Source organism: Pelobates fuscus, chromosome 7 (assembly GCF_036172605.1).
Source record: "Pelobates fuscus isolate aPelFus1 chromosome 7, aPelFus1.pri, whole genome shotgun sequence".
Taxonomy (NCBI): domain Eukaryota; kingdom Metazoa; phylum Chordata; class Amphibia; order Anura; family Pelobatidae; genus Pelobates; species Pelobates fuscus.
In genome coordinates, this window is record NC_086323.1 from 77,279,066 (window position 1) to 77,300,127 (window position 21,062).

At 39.9% G+C, this 21,062-nt stretch overlaps 1 protein-coding gene across 5 annotated transcripts in view; it reads right to left on the reverse strand.

The window, feature by feature from the left end:
- DENND1B (DENN domain containing 1B) overlaps positions 1-21,062 on the reverse strand; it is a 152,337-nt gene that overhangs the window by 10,884 nt on the left and 120,391 nt on the right. For 3 of the 5 annotated variants that reach the window (XM_063426097.1, XM_063426096.1, XM_063426094.1), the window contains 8 exons: positions 14,045-14,170; positions 13,260-13,361; positions 11,612-11,702; positions 11,482-11,522; positions 10,763-10,831; positions 7,279-7,323; positions 4,448-4,555; positions 1,771-1,853 (listed from right to left, as the gene is read on the reverse strand). In XM_063426097.1, the coding sequence (XP_063282167.1) occupies positions 1,771-1,853; positions 4,448-4,555; positions 7,279-7,323; positions 10,763-10,831; positions 11,482-11,522; positions 11,612-11,702; positions 13,260-13,361; positions 14,045-14,170 (665 nt within the window). Of the gene's footprint in view, positions 1-1,770; positions 1,854-4,436; positions 4,556-7,278; positions 7,324-10,762; positions 10,832-11,481; positions 11,523-11,611; positions 11,703-13,259; positions 13,362-14,044; positions 14,171-21,062 lie in introns of all 5 variants that reach the window. The other 2 variants (XR_010084023.1, XM_063426095.1) reach the window with 2 other exon arrangements.

Sequence of the window (21,062 nt, forward strand, 5' to 3'; positions counted from 1 at the left end):
CACCCAGACACACACGGTACCCCCAGACAAACACATTACCCCGAAACACACAGCACCCCCAGACAATCACAGCACCCTCAGAAACACACAGCCCCCAAGACACACAGCACACCCAGACACACAGCACACCCCCAGACAAACAGCACACCCCCAGACAAACAGCACCCAGACACACACGGCACCCCCAGACAAACACAGCACCGTCAGAAACACACAGACCCCCAAGACACACAGCACACCCAGACACACAGCGCACCCCCAGACAAACAGCACGCAGACACACACGGCACCCCCAAACACAGCACCCCGAAACACACAGCACCCCCAGACAAACACAGCACCCTCAGAAACTCACAGCCCCCCAAGACACACAGCGCACCCCCAGACACACAGCGCACCCCCAGACACACACAGCACCCCGAAACACACAGCATCCCCAGACAAACACAGCACCCTCAGAAAAACACAGCCCACCAAGACACACAGCACACCCAGACACACAGCACACCCCAGACAAACAGCACCCAGACAAACAGCACCCAGACACACACGGCCCCCTCAGACAAACACAGCACCCAGAAACACACAGCACCCCCACACAAACACAGCACCTTCAGAAACACACAGCATACCCAGACACACAGCGCACCCCCAGACAAACAGCACCCAGAAACACACAGCACCCCGAAACACACAGCCCCCCAAGACACACACAGCATCCAGACACACACGGCACCCCCAGACAAACACAGCACCCTCAGAAACTCACAGCCCCCCAAGACACACAGCACACCCCCAGACACACAGCGCACCCCCAGACACACAGCGCACCCCCAGACACACACAGCACCCCCAGACAAACACAGCACCCTCAGAAACACACAGCCCCCCAAGACACACAACACACCCAGACACACAGCACACCCAGACACACAGCGCACCCCCAGACAAACAGCACCCAGACACACATGGCACCCCCAGACAAACACAGCACCCAGAAACACACAGCACCCCCAGACAAACACAGCACCCTCAGAAACACACAGCCCCCCCAAGACACCCAGCACCCCCAGACACACAGCGCACCTCCAGACAAATACAGCACCCAGACACACATGGCACCCCCAGACAAACACAGCACCCAGAAACACACAGCACCCCCAGACAAACACAGCACCCTCAGAAACTAACAGCACACCCAGACACACAGCGCACCGCCAGACACACACAGATTCCAAACACACACAGCGCACCTCCAGACAAATACAGCACCCAGACACACATGGCACCCCCAGACAAACACAGCACCCAGAAACACACAGCACCCCCAGACAAACACAGCACCCTCAGAAACTAACAGCACACCCAGACACACAGCGCACCGCCAGACACACACAGATTCCAAACACACACAGCGCACCACCAGACTGCTTGCGCTGCGCAGAACAAATTCAGGGCCTTTTTCTAATGCCAGAGCTCTTCAGCGGGGCTCTGCGCGTTGAACTAACATGCTCACTTTGAGAGGGGGCGTGCTTGTCATTAGTGATGACAAAACACACCCTCTCTGGCCCCGCCCCCTTCTTAGGGGGCCGCTCTGATTGAAAAATGACCGGGCCTAATTTTTTTCCCAGTCCGGCCCTGTATAGCGCTACAGTTGGTGCTTTATAAATAATAAAAATAATAATCGGTTGAAGAGGGGATGATATCCAATAGCATTTTTTTTTTTTAGAAATAGCCTTTATAATTTTAAACTCTTGTTTAGTTACACACTTGCTGGCACTATCGCCCACATCAGAATCCTCTGGGCCTGAATTGTGGTTTCCGGTGTGATGCAGTGGCCGGTTCATTCTCGTCTGCAAGAAACATACAAATATGGCATTCTTAGTCTAAAGAGGTTGGTTTATCAAATTCAGGACATGTGCTAGAAAAAGGACTGTCTGCTTTGTTATTTTGATTTTTTTTTTTTGCAAACGATGATACACAGTCACATGATAGTTACCATAGACATTACTAACAGCTTGACAGTCCAAGGAGAAATTTGACACCGAAACAAAAAAATAAGACAGATAAAAACAAGAAAATAGTAGGTTAAGCGTCCAGTGACTTAGTGGAAGAGGATGATAAAAGTGACAAACCTAGGACAAGAGGAACAAATGAAAGACATAACAGTGTATGCATTAAAAAGATAAGCAAAATACAATTGTTTCCTTGTTTCTATAGGAAATTATATTATCCCTATTCCAAATGAATTTTATCCCTGTTCCAGAAACATGAGATTGTATTTGCTAGAATGACTATGATGGATTATTTGTGTTACATACGTAAATGTAAATTTGGCCAGTATATAATATTTTTGCCACTAGAGGGCACTGCAACTCTCTTCCGTAGAAGCAAAGTGATATTTTCAATCAGAATCTCATTATAAACTCTCCACTAGTCATATGGCTCCAAAGAGGTAGCTGTAACACAGTGAGATTTTGATACCCTATCGGATACAATAAATCCAGGATTAATTGTTTAGAGCGTGGTGGTAACATTAAATAAAAAAGAAAAAAAAAAAAAAGAAACCAAAACAATTCATTATATAAGCAGAGGAAAATGTATTTTGCTTTAATCGTACCGGCTGGATTAAAAACTATGCAGCATCAGGAATAATTACATTATTTGAAAAGATGAGGGATTAAATATAGAATGCGGCTTTAACCCATTTCACTGCCACAACAAATTCTAAATTCCATAGCAATAAACACCAATTAGCCCTTGGGGAGATAAGGATTTGAGTGAGGCATAATGTACAAATACCCAATCGTATTATACAGGGGATTATTGTCAAGATGGATTTCATTAATCCTTTGGGCCAAAATGCGTTAACTAAAATAACATATTTTAGGTGGTCAGTTGTACAGTTTAGTGAAAGAGTTAAAAGCCATGTCCTATTTTGTCCTGAGGCTGCCACACAGTATGAGAATTCATGCTACGAATTCTTCTTTTCTTTCTTTTTTCTTCCAGATCTAATTGGGGATTTTTTTTTTTTGTGGAATGTTGACATTTTCACAAACCCTGCCAGGCTAACGAGGAAGTCACTGTTGCTAATTAGAAGAACACAGAGGAGAGGGGAGATGAGTTCAGTGGATGGTGTCAAGGTGATGGAAAACAACGTGAAACTGACGCTTGGTGATGGCGAAGTCATGTTGCGTCAACTTTTGCCAGCACATGACAGTGGGTGGGAGGGCAGTAGTAGTCATGTCACTTCATTTGTGTTCCCAATTGCACTCTTTTGTGACAAACAGCAGAACACGACACTCAGTTTAGCAATTAAATTTTTTTTAGATGCTAGGCCTACAATACCCAAAATGCTCAGCCAACCAACAAGCCAAGTACAGCCTAAGCAGCCATTTTTAATGACAATTCAAAGGCAGGCTAAATAAAGACTGCTTGAGATTCTTGGGAAATGTAGTTTACAAACATCTGCAGTGTTAAGATAAGTCATCAATGATAAGTAGTGTATCAAAGGGTAGAAAGGTGCTATTCCTCATTCTCGGGTCCTCTACCAGAGGCCTGGGAGTTTAAGGGTATACCAGAGGGTGTACCAGACCATACCAGGCCACCCTCTGTGTTATACACACATACATACACATACTGGAAAGATGTTACTCTTATGAGACAAACGTTTTTATTTCATATATTATGATAAGGATCTCATGCACTAATCACAATCTCATCGGGAACACTCAGAAATGAGATTATGAGAAGTTTAAAGTAGTGTCTATGGGTGGAACAGCAGATAGTTAGGATATTCCCTCTTCCGATGCTCTGTCACAGTTATTCACTAAAGTGTGGCGTGTATAGAATTCACAGTGGATTTAAAACTTAGCCCAATATATAAGTAAAAACATAGCTGTCTTGGAGCTATTTTTCAGCTATTTTGGCCTAAATGTTTTAAATTTGATTTGAATTCCTGACCGTTCACAGAATATTCCCACGGGTGGTATCTTTGATCTTAACTCCAGTCATTACTGTGTGATAATATAAATTCAGCATCCAAAACCAACACAATCAGTGACCACTTACTATATTCACTGAGAGGCTGAATGTGATTTTACATATTTCTATACTCCTGTAAAATAAGTGGGAACTTACATGTCAGAATAAGGGCTTTAAAGATCATATTGTAATGACAGCACAGGGCTTAATTGGTCCTTGCAGGGTAAATATTAACACATTTTGGGCTGGGGGATGGTGGAGAGAGGCCTCCAGTATTTGTGTCTATGAAAAATCTTAGTCTGTATTCAGCAGTCACACTCATATGAATATTATATGACTGATATGATTAATTTATATTCCGCAGCAATACTGCAAAGAGGGTATTCCAAGCATCCCACATTGAGTCTTTCTCATTCCCAGTCCTGCTTGGTAATTACATAAAGTACACTTACAATCTCCTCACCTTTGAAAGTTTCCTCCTCTCGATCCCTGTCCGGTTTGAGTGATTTAATGGTAATTTCTGGGTGTGCATATGTTCCAAACTATTTCCCATATCTTCTTCTTCAATGTCCTTCAAAAGGATTAAAATATGGAAATAAGATCAATGTTTGCAACAATAACAGAGAATATGAGAACTCTGAGAATGGACAAACGCTTAGAGAATCTCAGGAGCTTGCCTGTTCAATCCACGCACCGGTCTCAAAAATGTTTTTGCTCACTTGTGCCATTACAAAGAGGACCTATACCATTTGCATATCAGACTGATCCCACCCACAAAGGCAGTGAAGAACCGAAATGCCGGCATTTAAGATCAATATTTACCTGCATTAGAATTAAAAATTCCCTCCAGGGATAAAAGATACTCAATAAAAGATACTCAATAATCAATAATATTTCTATTTTATTTCTATAGGTTGGTGTTTATCCAAATACAAATACCTTTAGAGTCATTTTTTTCAGTACATCTGGCACTTTATTGCTAGCATTACGAATGCAGCCTAATACAGTATCAGTTGTTAGAAGGTATTGCAGAGAGCACTCTACAAAATGTATCCTCAGGACCCTGCGACAGGTTCGAATTTGGAGATACGTATATTCAGAGAACATGACTGGGCCCTTGATTAACTCACCTAAAGGCGGAACAAGGCCTGTTGGAGGACCTCAGGACTTGTAATAGAAAGCTAAATTACAGAGTAAGGGCCCACCTCCTACATACATATGTGCTTTTTTCTAATGTCATAGAACACTTATATAAACATACAAAACTGCACATTAAAAAATATACATCATCTGGAGCCCAAAGTCAAAGTACTTGTTTAGAATGTGTACCTTTCACAGGCTCTATGTCAGCTTACTATGACGAAACCTCAGTTTTGGAGTGCTTGCTGTCTTGAAATATTGCCTTTCACAAACTGTGAGTGGAGCTCTCAGTAAGCTTATAGCGGTCAATGTGTAGTTGCTATCAGCTTAAAGGGAAAGTTTAGGCACCAAAACAACTTAATCTAAGTGAAGTTATTATAGTACCAGGAGACTGGTGCACTCTAAGCTAAAGGGTTAAACCGTTGTTGAACAGTTTAACCCCAAAGTGCGTTTCCAGTACTGATCCTCAGGTCCCCCAGGCAGCATCTGGCTTCTTAAAGGACCACTCCACACCCCAAAAGCACTTCAGCTTGCTGGAGTGCTTTATGGGTGGGGAGTACCCTCATTTAACCCGTTTATAAAAGTGCTGATTTCTCAGAGAAATCAGCACTTTTATAATTTAACTGGGGAACTCCCTCCGGCAGTCAGTCAAACAGCCAGGGAAGATTCCTTCCTACTTCCGTTAGCTCTCCTACTTGAGTGTGCCTGCCTCCCCCTCCCTCCCTCCCTAACAGACCTCAGACCAGCTTCAGCAGTGCACAAACGGCGGGTGAGACCAAGTCAGAGGCTTCTCAATGAGAAGCCTCTGATTGGTTATTTCCCTGTGAACAGGGGGGAAAGGGGGAGGAGCTATAAAGGCTGCAGTCACACAAACTGCAACTTTTGTCATCTATTTTAGACTATACTCCCAATGAATACATGCATAAAAATATGCATGTATGTATTAATTGGGGGTATATCTACTAAACCCTGTTGTTGGTTTTTTTTTGGGGGGGGGGGGTTTGGAAGAGTGGAGTGGTCCTTTAAACTCAGTTTCGGAAAACTTGATGTGCCGCAGGGCAGGGACGCCGCTGATTGGCTGAGAGCGGTCAGCCGGCACACTCAGCCAATTAGTGACTCCCCATTCTTAAACCTGGCTCGAAAAAGTTAGGTTTATTTTCAAGCCAGTTTCATAAGTGAGCAGTCACTGATTGACACTCCGCACTTCCTGTAACTGAGATTCAGAAGCCGGAAGGATAGGCACAGGAGGCACACTTTGAGGTTAAACAGTTCAAGAACAGTTTAACCCCTTAAAGGGACTCTTCAGTGCCAGGAAAACAATTTTCCTGGCACTGCAGGTCCCCTCTCCCTCCCACCCCCCATCCCAAGTTGCTGAAGGGGTTAAAACCCCTTCAGTGACTTACCTTTATCCAGCACCAGGTCCGCCCACGCTCCTCCCCCGCAGATGTTATCCGGCGGGGGAGACCTATTGCGCATGGGCGGCCGGCGGCGGGGGAGACTTAATGCGCGTGCGCGGCACCTCCCCATAGAAAAAAAGCATTGAAAAATGCTTTCAATGTTTTCCTATGGGGATTTCAGCAACGCTGGAGGTCCTCACATAGTGTGATGACGTCCAGCAACGCTATAGCACAAATCTGTGCTATAAACTAAGAAGTGCCCTCTAGTGGCTGTCTAGTAGACAGCCACTAGAGGAGGAGTTAACCCTGCAATGTAAATATTGCAATTTATGAAAACTGCAATACTGCAATAATTACACTTGCAGGGTTAAGGGTAGTAGGAGTTGGCACCCAGACCACTCCAATGGGCAGAAGTGGTCTGGGTGCCTGGAGTGTTCCTTTAAGGTAAGAGTGCACCTGTGGTCCTAATGGTACCATGACAACTTAATTCAGTTTAGGTTGTTACGGTGCTCGGAGTGTTCCATTAATTACCAGTTCTATTCATTTTATTTCATTACTAGAACTGATGCCACATGTGGCAATACACTTCATAATGCATTACCAATGATGTTAACTCCAGCCCACTTTGTCCCTTTTGTAATATGAACATTCATGGTGAGCGCCTATTATATATCTTTTGCTATTCTTCATAGCTAGTACAGCAAAAGCAGAAATATTTCTTAAAATATGCAGCTCTGGCCTTGAAAACGACCCTTACTTTGTTCTTCAGCTTGCTTTTCACCTCCTTCATTCCTTGCTTGGCCTGTAGAGTGAATTAAAGATTGTGATAAGTGCTTTAAAGAGTGATTCTTTTATTGACAAGAAAAATGCTTTACCTATCTTTTTTTTTTAATGGGATGAGTAAGTCAGACTGAGGGTGGGGGCCCTTTACTCTGGTATCTGTAGCAAGACCACCAACCCATTATTGAAAAAAATGATATCCATAGCTTTTTTTGCATTATAATGTCCCCTGCTCTCTACATAAAAACTAATGTGCACACCTGATAATTAATTTTACTTTAACCTTCTGTAAAAGCATCATTCCTAGATGTACGGTGCTAGCTATATAAAATTACAAAGACATCTCTGGATTTCACCCTTCTATTCACATGATGTTGAATTGGCTTTAATTCTTAATACTGTAAGGATTTAATATAATTATAAATATGAAGTCCTGTGCTACTAACCAGGCCTTAAAAGTTGCTCACAGTTGTTCAAGCTCTGAACCAAAACAAAACCTAGAATTTGAGCTGTATGTCTGTTCAACCATAATTTACCGCTTTCATATTAAGTATTAGTTTTTTGCACTTTTAACACTTTCTTTGATATCTTCATGATTACAGTATATGTTTTACTGCTCTAAAACAGTCATATTTATGTTTAACGATGTCTCACAAGTACAACACAATCTCCGGTATACAGGTTTTATGGGATATTGGAAAGTTACATGGTCAAATATAGTGCTTGCAAATTACATTTTCTGGGTTGTTAGGCAGCACCCAATATCTAATTACTAATATATATATGTATATATATATATTATTCTAATGGTACATATATATATATATATATATATATATATATATATTCTAATGGTACAATTTATATTATTTATATAAAATTTGCTTATTTTATTAATTATATATTGGGGAATCTGCCAATCGATCAATCAATTCAATCTGATCCTGTGGAGGTCAATTCTCTGCCATTTAGGTGTCAATTCATTTTGTTAATGTAGCCCTAGCCACACCTTCCTGTAGGTGACTTGCACAGCTTTCCAAAACACATCCTGTAAAGAGAGATCTAATTTTATTGCACAGTGTGTTTAATCTAGAATTTGTTATCTCCTGCTTGGTTAATTGACTTCTACAGCCTGGAGGAGCCTCTTGTGTGTGATTAAAGTTCAATTTACAGAGCAGGAGATAGAGCCTCCTAAAGTAAGTTAACATATGATCATAAAACCCTTTTTAATGCAGGCTTTGTGAGTCACAGTCAGCGGAGGTATGGTTAGGGCTGCATAAAAGAAACAAAAATGATTTAACTCCTAAATGGAAGAGAATTGAGCAGTGAGACAGCGCGGGCATGATCTATACACTAAAACTGCTTTGTTAAGCTAAAGTTGTTTTGATGCCTATAGTATCCCTTAAAAGACACATTAATATGAGCTTTATTGCGGTGTTATGCACTCTGACACACCAACAATATGGAGCTCCTAGAAAAGAGGAACATTAGGGCAGAATGAGGGACAGAGGGATTTGGGCCCACAATATGGGACCGTCCCTCCTAATAAACAGGGACATTTGGTAGGTATGAATGTATGCATTAGTTTAATGACATAAAATACCCAGATTGTTTTTTATGGTTATTTCTTTCACACAAGTAATACAATATCAAGCAAATTATACCATGGCATGACAGACATGCAGTACACAGAGCACAGACTGCAATGTAAGCAAGCTGTGCTTGGCAATTACTAAATATATTGCATTCTATACTTTAGTACAGATGGTACAACATCTTTAAAAACAGAGTGAAGGCTCTCTAGTTCATCTTAATGCATCCCTAAGCCACATTCCCTATAATTTGTATCTTGCTGTCAACGTTTGCAAGTAAAAATACTATAAAACGCAAGGTATGTCCTAAACGATGCACCTGAGTGTTCTAATATAATAACATTGCAAGCTTTTTATGTATTTTTGTGAAGCCATATTGATGAGAATTTGTGCTATTTGCTTGTCTTACGGGTTATTAACCCCTAAAGGATCAAAGATTAAGCAAATGCATCTATTTCAAAACACGGAATGTCACTGGTCTTAAAGAGATTAATCAGTGTAATTCCTTCTTATGTGATATTGTTTCAACAAATTGAATGTTATTCTTCATAGTATATCACTGGTGTTTGGTATGGAATGATATTACTTTAACCGAGAAACATTAGCTCAGTATGATCCCCATGCTTTGCTATTCATCTTTGGAAAAAATAGTGTGTTACGGACAGAATTGTATTTTTTTAGATTTTGCAGCTGCATGTACACGTTCACATAGAATATATAAAGTAGAGGCATGAGGTCCAGTGTAACGGGTACAATTTAGTAGATTAATCTCATTACTAATAAATACTAGAATCAGCCAGAACGGAGGTGTTTTGTCAGGGCTAATAGGATAAGATTTTTTTTATATTCATATTATGTGACAAACCCCTTATTTGTACCTTACATAGGTGTTTTACTATGCCTAATTGATTTGTAATGTCTTCAATATGAGTTGATGTGATTCTCCCTATGGATCGTATACACATACTACCCATCAGTGCCAGGTTCCGTGAAGTATTCCTGGCTTCAGGGTCCTGTCCTACCTTCCTGGGTTGGACCGGGATGTCTTGAATTAGAGGACTGTGCATCATTAAACGCAGTTGCCCAAAGGAAGAGCACGGCCAATTTGTCTGGTGTGTATTCACGCCATGTCTACACATCCCTTTTCAGAGGATTCTCTTCTTTTTGGTGACAGAGCAGTCTTTGGGCATCACTAGTGGTGCCAGCTGCATTACTGGCATATCTTTTATAGGCGTGCCCACCTCTATCTCAATTTCATACATTCAAAGATGGGAGGTAGAAAAAAGAAGATCTGCAAATGTTTTTTTAAATTATATTATTTGTGCACATTTTCACTTGCCTGCGGGTTGCATGTAGGAAGCACAGAAACTGTGGCACAGCATGATAAAGTGGGCGAATGGAATGCTTGCTAAGCGCAAGTAAGTTCCTCTGCTCTCCCAGTTACTCAAGAGTGTCAGTACTGCTAGACTGGGTGCATGTACACAAGGAACATAACCAGCAGGTAAAAACCGCAGTGGGAAGTATACCATGTATTCCCTTTTTCATGGGAGAACCATATCTAAACCATATATGGCCCTGCCATATGTTTTATGACCCTGTTTTAGGGTCTAAAATATACAACGATATTTAAACCCATGATACAGTCACAGCATCCTTGGAATCATAAAGGTTTGACAGGCGTCCCCAAGTCTGCTAAAAAAACATCCTGCTGAATTTCCAGACTAAATGTAAATAAATAAATACATAAATAAATTATGCACCCTGAGAAATAAATTATTTATATCCAACAATGCATTTTTTTCTATCGCAAGCTTTTCTAAATAATAAAGTATTAAAAAAATATCCAAAATAAATAACATTAATACTTACAAATTTATAGGCATTCTTCATAGCTGGACTGGCTTTGGTCATAGCGGTGTTAATTAAAGCGCTACCTTTCTATAAAAAAAAAAATATTAATAAAAATACATTTAAAAGTTTGTATACCATTATAATTTTTTTTTTATAAAACTGCAAAAGATTACTTTTAGTTAGCTCTCTCTGTGGATAGACAGAAAAAATTGCTTATTCTGTCACCTTTTGATCATAAATCACAAGACCTAAGGGTTTATTCACTAAATATGGATTTGTCCTAGAATAGCAACTAAAGCTATATATTTAGGTCAAATAAAAGCTACTCTAATTAGTTAGCAGATAAGCCTTGGTGAAGGCATGGTGAAGCAACTTGTAGTAGAATCTACTGCGCTGTTTAGTAGTTCCCTAATAAAGGTAAAATAAATTGCAAGGGTGCATGGATTCACTACTAGGGGTTAAATTAATTGAATGGATTGTTCTTCAGGTAGACCTGCTCCGTTAATGATTTTAGTGAAAGAGTTCTTAATTAAAATGAGCTATGTTCTGTTCATTCGTATCATGTTATTAGTTTGAGATCTAAATGATTTTGTAGTTTGTTCTAGTGTGATGTCAGTTCTAGCGAGACGTCCAATAGATGTTTGTTGTGGTGAGAACATGGAAGCAACAAGACTATTGATTCTGCTATAACTTTGGCTTAAGTAAGGGAAAAACTTACTCTAAATGTAAATATTTACCTTCATTGTGTGTACCCACTGCTGATAGGGGTTGGAGTTCCCTGAAACAGATAAGGAGATTTGTGAATTTCGAGACGAGAGACAAGGAGGTGAAAATTTTGTCCGAGACCCAAGAAATAAAATGTAATACCACCACAGAATCCACCTGAAGTAATTTCTTCCTCAAATATGTCAGAGAATCCTCGACCTGAGTTCAGTTTCTCCAGTCGCCCATCGATAAACTGCAATTTGTAAGAAAGCAGGGTGGTAAGGAAGAGGTGGGGGTGGTGAAACTAGTGTTTCTAATAACTCCCAATAACTTCCCGTCATCCTACAGGCAACTCTAATATCATTGAACCCTATCAAATACCACTCATCTCAAAAGAACTTCCATATCATTATATCTATATATTACTACCAATGTTTATATTTCGAGAATGGTTATTCAGTGCTGCTAAATACATTTTGCTTTTATTGAATGATACAGAGCCAAAAGAGTAATATACAAATGGAGCCAGCTTTCAAAGGGTATCTAAGATACCTTTATCCCACCCACACCGGGCAGAATATCTGCATTATTTCTGTATATTACCAAAACACTAAAGTTTATTTGGAATCTGCTCAGTGAGCATCACTTAAAACCATTAGGCTTTTGTTCATAAGTTTGGTTCATGGTCAGAGCACAAACAGATAAGAGGAGACTGGGCCAGTCTGTCTTCTTTAATCTGAAATGTGATTGTGTTATCACGTTTGGGGGATGGGTCCTATCATCACATAAATAATATGTATAATCCTGGTTAATTTACATTGGATTCTGCCATGGGCATACTGGTTTTTATTTGATGAAGAAAGGCTGTTACCCTTTAAAGTTCAACCTTATAACTGAGATATATATATATATATATATATATATATATATATTACATATAGCAATAAACTATACATGTATTTATATTCATATTATATACCTTTATCATACTAGTAACATGGCTCCACCATGCTATGTAACAATAGGATTAGAAGCCAAACTTTTAAAAGAACCCCTCTTCCTTGCTCTTTAAGGTATTCTTGTTTTGGTTTTTATTGCATAATATGATGGGACTGCTGATGTTGTACCTCACACATTGTTTTGTTTTTTTTGTTCTGTTTTACAAGTATCCTGGTTCCATGTCTTAAAACAAAGAATTAAAAAAAAAAAAGAAAGAAAGAAAGAAAGAGAGATAGTGGACTCTTTTATATGTTATTAAAAGGTTACCTGTCACAAAAATAACTTTTTTTCAGCCAGCGTGTTTTTGTACACCAGTGATGGCTACCCTTGGCACTGAAGTTGTTGGTGAACTAAATTTCCTATTTGGCTTTGAACAACACTGGAAATTCAGATTCCAAACATCAGCCACACAATAGCTGGTCAGCAATGCTTTATTTTGTGTTCCTTAAAGGCACACTCCACAGCATACATAAATACCTTTTTAGTATATACCCCTTATGAAAACCTGCATGCATTTAATTATACATTTTTTATTGGGGGTCTATCGAAAAACAATGATGCAATTTTATTGTCTGCAGCCTTAGCAAGCCCCTTCCCCTTCTTTTTCTCAGCAAAGACTGTCCAATCACAGGCTTCCCAATGCAGCTCAATTAGAAGTCTTTACAAGGCAGGTGCTCTGAGTAATTGCTGCCTCTGGAGTTTAGCTCCACTGAGCTAACCAAACCAGGAAGTAACAAGATCGGGTGTATAAGAAGTACTTCCAGTGATTTTTTTGGTGCCGACTATAAACCCTTTGACGTAATGCATGTACCTGTGTAAAGAGCTGAAGGTTGACAGCCATCTCCAGAAATTGCCTCATGGTGCTGGAGCGATGAGCAACAAAGCTCTCCTCACAAAAAGTAACAGGTTCACCCTGGAGAAATACAGGTAGAGATTGGACATCAAGAACTATGGGGTTACTGGTCTGCCAGTGCTTGCCAGACACCAGTAATAAAACACACATACATCATGCTGGTTCCTGGAAAATACTTCTATCCACTGGCACTCAGCCAGTTAATCTAAACACATATACAAGTCTAGATTATGGAATAAACAACGTTAATGTTTATCAGTTAATGGAACATTTTACAGCTCTAGAGGAAAGGGTTTTAAGACTTTCAATGATACATTCATATATATGTATACAGGATTAGCTAAATAGGGCTGTTTCTTTAGATCATGGCTTCCCACTCCATACTGATTTAATAGGATATAATTGCATTAGCCCAAGTTCTTACGTGATACGTGACTGCGCCCTTCAAAAAGCTGTAAAATATTAAATTGGGTAAGAGTAGGTCAGAGTTAGCCTGGCAGAGCATCTAGGGACCAGAAGTTCTACAACAGCTGGAGTGCTAACTGATATTGGTAATAAAATGTAATAGATATAAGCATTTAAACATACAATCTGTCATAGGTACCAGAGACTCCTGAAGCTAAGGATTATTAATAGAATGACGATCTGTTCTTAATGCTCTGCTGAAGGTTTCATCATGACTCTGGTGCACACTGAATGGTACTGGTATATTGTGTTGTATTCTCTAATGGATAAAGTCTTACGGGTTTGTATCTGAGTGCGTCTCTGTACGACCCAAACAGGGCAGCCTGTGCTCGCAGGAAGGCTCGAGACACTCCATCGCCAGTTGATGTAGACTGTTTCTTCAATTTGCTTTTCAGGGTTGAGACCTGGGAGAAAGACGAGAGAGACATAAAAAAAAGGATGGAGAACAAGGTGCAGAGTGGTAATGAAATGCAGGAGGAGGGGTGGCGGAAGGAAAGAGTTACAATGGGAGAGAGAGGTGGGAAGGACAATACAAGGAATGAGATGAAGTGGAGACCAGGGGAAAATCAGAGGGTAACATACATCAACCCATAGAACATATATGGAAGAAAGAGGAGATGTGTGAATCATGGGATTTTAAAGGGCACAGTAGAATAAAAAGGAGGGGAGAAGGGAAATGGGGAGAGGAATATAATAGATGAAACAATAAGAAGATAAGAGACAAATAATACATGTATATGGGCACCTGGGTAATTGACCTTGCAAGGGGTTAAAACACCTCCTGTGATTGTGAGCCTCATTCCCAAAGGGTCAGCCCAAATCTCAGGCCACTATAAAAAAAACGTATTTTACACCTGCTGAACTGTTAATGGAATGGGAGGTGGGGATCCCCAAGGTGAGAATGCAATATCTCGCACTTTTCTCTCCCCAAGCTGTCCACATAAACAAGGTTATATTATCTGTTTCTTTAACTGTTACCTTTCTTAAAAATCCTTGCACCATAACATAGCCTGAGCAAGCACCTTTGGGGAACGGGGGTCATTTAACCTCTCTTGTGCCATAAATGCACTGTGCTTTCTTTTACCCCAAAAGCACTGCCTTATAGTTGCAATAAATTCTACATGACAAATTGTTTTGACCGAAAGCAACACCTAAGCAGAAAAATGCTTCAAATAGGACCTAAGCAGCAATATTATAATAACTAGCCACTTAGTTTGCACAATTCTACGTCGACAATATCAAAAGAGGGTCTCAAGAATGCACTAATCAAAAGCCCCACAAACTGTCTCCATTTATTCCATAACGATCTTAGACCCCATTAGCATCGTGTTGCTATATGCCCTCAACCAACAACCACTTATATTCAACAACAGCAGAGTTCATTACTTTTCTAAAACTGGGCATCTCTTATTCGTATCTTTTATACAGAATTAAATATAAAGCTGGATGCTGACTGCCTGTTTCCAGTGCAACCTGCAAGTAAAAGAATGGATACAATCACCCAGAGAAGGCATACAGGCATGAGTGGGCCTCCCTTAACAATTATAATAGAAGAGTCAAATTAATTAGCGTGTAATCCTGGAGGGCTACTAACAAGGGCCAGGAGAGGCTTAAGAGAGTGTAATTAAGAAAAGAAAAAAAGAAAAAGAAAAAAAAAAAAGGACATCACTGTGGGTGATGAGGGCATTGGTACGGGTGACATTATGTAGAGTTCAGCCGTGGTGCACAAACACATCAAAAGAAAGACGATGCCCCACTGGGTGTAATTATGACAGCGCATGAAAGAGGTTATGCTCAGTGTACAGAGCGGTGCACAAAGGATCTCTCTAGATATATTATTACCTATTATACATTTTTAATACAACATGGAGATTTATGGTTACATTATTTCTTACCAGAGATATTGGCCGTCACAATGTGTGTGCAAGGTTTAGGGATGAAATATACGTGCACTAAGTGAAAGTATCTTCTATCAAGACCTTGATTTTAGAATGAAACCCTACATTTTGGAAACTGTATTTGTTTAGAGAATGCTTTCCTTCCTTATAATTTGCTTCCGAAATTATTAATCAAGATTTATTCATAATATACTTCATAGGGAAATAGACTGAAACTAGTATGGCACACTGAGTACACCAAAGATATTATAATATAGAGAATGAGAAGGCATAGTTGCTTTCTATTATCACACTTAGAAACTTATCAAATAGAGGAAAAATGACAAATATAGGGAGATAGACAGTTAGATATACATACAGGGTTATTTACCAATGTGAGAAATGTCAGAAATTCAAAGTGAATTTTGAATTTAAAGCCAAAGTAGCTGAATTAGAAGATAAGCTAACTTTTTCACAGCTACTTAACCCCTTAAGGACCAAACTTCTGGAATAAAAGGGAATCATGACATGTCACACATGTCATGTGTCCTTAAGGGGTTAAAGCCTTAAAGGAATTCTATAGGGTCAAGAATCCAAATGTCTATTGTTAAAAACACAATTTAGCCCACCCAGTTCCTCCCTTGCCACCTTTAAACAGGGTTGACTTTTACCCATTTTCCAGTGCCACGCTGGTTCTCTAGCGCTTGCTCCGCCCTCGCCCCGCCACCTTGGCTGAGATCATCAGATGGCAATTTTCTATGGGAAAGCATTGGATTGGTTGGGATCGACAATTCTGATGATCTTAGCCAAGTAGGCGGGGCGGGGGTCAGAGCCAAAAACCACACAGGCCAATCAGCATCTGTATGAGGAAAGTTCAGCGTCTCCATGCAGAGCATTGGGCAGCACTGACCCAGGACTGTGGCCACCTTAGCGACTGTCACTGGAGGTGTCCCTAGGCAGCAATATAAAAACGGCCTTTTCTCTGAAAAGGCAGTGTTTGCCTGAAAATGCCTACATTAAGCTGTAGTTGTTCTGGTAAATATAGTGTCCTTTTAAGTAAAGTATTTTGAATTCATAAACCATCTCGATTTAGTGAATGACTCTGATAGACAGAAAGATATTGGAAAGACTATAAAACATATTGCTCTACTAAGTTAAAACTTCTAAATATGTTTCCTTAGCAGCAAAGTAAATTTAAATAAACAACCACTCCAACATCTTTTAAATAAATAAAAAATCAATCTAATGTAGAAGAATGATTCATTTTCCATTAATTTGTGGAATCCGCTGCTCACAGAATCTCTGTAAATTCCTCCACAATCCCAGTTGTCAACACCAAAGAGATACAAGTCTTTTTTCCTACTGTATGGTATATTTGACCACCCTAAAAAATTCCAGTGGCCTTCTGCTGATCTGTGTTCAGTAGGAAGGAGAGATAGAATCCTTATGTTGAACGAGTACTCTTATATATTAATTGATTGCATAAGATATGATCAAATGAACAAGACGTAATTGTTTTCATTGCAACCCGTATAATACTCTACAAGAATGTCAAAATCTTAGACCGGGAGTATTCAAATATCAAACCCACAGCGGATTGCATTTGCACAATACAACTCTCATGAATCTTTGCCAGACACTTGCTGAGTTTTTAGGAACTTTCCATTGACATTGTATATTTCTAAAGGCCGGAGGAATTAGACAATAAACTTATTCTACATAATTTTTATTCTAGTAAGAGTGACAAACAACCGTGTGACTCGTTAAACCCTATTACTGGTACTGATCTGGGTTAAATGGTAATTTACAAAAAAAAAGTAAAAGAAAATGGAATTTTAAACAAAAATATTCTAAGACAAGAATTTATTTATTTTATTTTGAGAGAAACAGGTTTAGCTCTACGTAACAGATATTTCCTAAATGAAATGGTTGAGTCTGTAAATTTTATTGCTTACTTTATACATGAGATTTTAATTAATCCATTCATAAAATCCAATGATGAATGAATTGCTGTTCTGCTATTCCATTCAATGTGATCTTTAATTTCAAAAAGGAAAATTTTGATCACATTATATTTTATTAAGTTCGATGACAACATATTAGCCATCCATGCACTATGGGGAAAATACAAAACAACACCTTCAGTTTAAAAACTATATTTTTAAGTTTTTATTAGAGGTCTCCATCAGAACAGAAACCTCCACTCCCACGCACCTTTTAGAAGAAAAAAAAAAGTTTTGTGTGGTTCAATAGACAATAATGAAAGATGTTGGATAATGCATCTCTAAAGCTCTATTTATTTTTAAAGTTTAATTCATGTCTACTTGAACACACAGGCATTTTTGTAACCGGAGATATCACGAGCAACAAAAGGAAAGCTTCCCCCCTCTACATATATGTGGCATATGAAGCATTTAAAAATGGAAACCAATGGTGAATAGTGATATTTATTGAAAGCGATGAGTGCCTCTGACATCTGGGAACTGTCAAGCCCCACTGACTGGAGAGCTGGTATGATTCAATAAAGTGTATTTTGGTGTATATTTAGCAGGTTCCATTTGTCAGACACATATATCTACTTATACAATGCACCCTATAAGAAGTCCGTGTGACACAGATCATTTTGCCTGGAGCAAGATGAAGCACTTCTAACACTGGGATTCTGGGATTACTGTAATTTGAACAGCGGAGTGAAAATGTTGTTCATGTGGCTGATGTTTATACTTTTAATTTGTTTGCTTTCTTTATCAAAGGAACTACAAGCACCATAACCAGTACAGAGTACAGAGAAGTGCCCTGTGCCCCAACACTGTAAGTAGTCTAACTGATTCTGAACTGTTTGACTTCTTACCTTCTCCTCCCGCCTCCTCTCAGCCTACAGGAGAGCCGGAAGCTAATGCTTAGAACCTTTCGTTAGCTCCCCTAAATTCATTGCTAGCTCACTGGCTGAAAGCATCCTTTAATGTAGTGTCTAATGCTTTCTTTAAAGTAGGAAAGAATTGTCACCTGGAAAACTATGTATCATTAGAATGCACAAACCTGACTCTATGGTGACATTATTTTCTATTCTTCAATGGTTCAGCTGTTTTTTGAGATTGTTGGCAACAGATTCCATGCAACATGCTGTGAATTGTCATTTTGTGCACTCATCTAAGATACCCCTATTCTCGGGTTACAAAGTTTCAACGTAGAAGAAGTGGCTGCTAAGAGGTCAGGTGTATGCTGGGTAATATGATGGAAAGGTGCTATGGAAAATTGTTTTAAAAAGGCTACGCAATTTAAAAAAAATAACCAGACAGCCATCATTAAGTTACAGCTCTATTCAAAAGATGACCTGTGAAGGAACGTTGATGAGATAATGACATAGCCAAAGACTATGGGCATGTTAAACATAACTCCCCATAAATATTGGTAGGATGTAGACATGGCATTAAAATACAATATTGTACTATATCCAGTACAGTGTGTAGAAATCTAAGGGTCCTAAACATTTCAGATTCATCCATACTTTTTACCTACATCAGCAGCAAATAAATGTCACATTTACTAATACAGAGCTATGTATCATTCTAGCCAAATTTACCTACAACTTTTAATTATTTGCGAGATGTAAATACCAATTTTAATGCTGTTAAAAAATTAAAACAGGTTTTTAAGGGAAACTATAGTCACCCAGACCTGGGTAAAGTGGTCCGGGTGCAGTGATTCTGTCATTTTATCCCTGCAACACAAAACATGATATTTTTTTCTTTTTTATACAAAATTTGAGAAGGGAAAAGAAACTCAGATACTGAGCAAAATCTCAATACTGATCAGAGTCCCTCCTAGCCCCAATGGTTATACAAAAATAAATCACATCTCTTGATTGGCGTCTGTATAGCAGTCTAGACAGGGGTTCCATATTCTATGTATATGTGTGAACATGTCATGCAAGGCAGCTGCCAATCTCTCCACGTGTATCTTAGTGTCAATGTAATCCTGAGTCGGGAGCACTGATTTCCAGGACCTTGTGATACTTAGCTGGGAAGTAGGTGAAATAATATGATTTGGGTAATTTACTAAAATGTGAACTGTCAGGAATTCAAAGTGAATTTTAAATGTTGGGTATAAACAACAGAGATAAAAAATAGTTGACTTGGGGGGGCGGAGTCAAGCGGCCATGCTGAGCGGTCGCACATGAGAAGAGCTCCGGGCAAACAGGCTCACAATCAACCTAAATTGGGGGAAAACCCTAGCAAATAGCCAGTAAGGCGACCTGAAGAAGGGAGCTCTAAACTGCAGGGTCAAGCGCCAAGCAGCCAGACCGAACACAGCGGCTTCTAACCAGGGATAGGCCTGAGGCCTACTCAGACGAGCGAGGGAGGCGGCCGATCCCTACGCTGTCAGCAGCCACTCACCTGGAGGTCTTCCCGGCACACTCCCCCCCCCCCCATGCCGGTGAGGAATATCCCGGCAACCGAAGCCTGAGACACAGCGACAAACCTACAACGGTGACTGTCCCATGCAGCTGAAACAGCACCGGCAAACATGGCGGTCACCACGTGTAGCCCTCTGAGCAGCACTCCGCTACCCACTGGCACTTTCCAATGCGGGCGATGTGTCGCCTGCAAATATATTAAACGAGACTCTAAGAAAGTGACTGATAGTGATAACAAACAGACCTTTAATGTTGCATCTTTTTTCAACTGCAACACCTCAGGCCTGGTATATCTACTCACTTGCGAATGCAACTGTAAATACGTAGGCAAAACCTTTCGCCCCTTTAAAGAAAGGATTAAGGAACACGTTAGATCACCCAAATTAACTATTGAAACGACAATTGCTCGTCACCTAAGGGAACAACATTCAGGCAAATCACATGGTCTACGTTTCTGTGGCCTTGAACTGGTGAAACGGGACAAGAGGAAGGGTGACTACGATAGATTCCTCAGGCAACGTGAAAGCTTTTGGATATACAGGCTCAAGACTCTACAACCTAGGGGTTTAAATGAAGGGTTCTCATTTGCACCATTTATATAAATACATCACGGCATCTCACAAGGATCCCCTACAAAAAGGATAAGAAGGGCCTAAGAATAAATGGACCCATTATAAGTGATCCCTCCTTATGGCCACTATCAATAAATCTGTGAATACCCAAATATCCGGGGTAGGGCGGTCAAACGGAGTGAAGATATTCACTTTACCACTACATCAAATATATGACCCCTTCATGTGGTCATTATCTGAAACTCGAAAAAGGTCCAAAAACTTTATCCAATATCTACATGCATTACTGGCCCCCTGGGGACACAGCCCCCCCTTTTTTGGGCACCCTTTGGGATATGTCTCCCATACATACATGAACAAATACAGTTCACTGTCATTATATATTTTTAAAGCCATTCTAACAATTTTTGCATATACATTTGTAGTATAT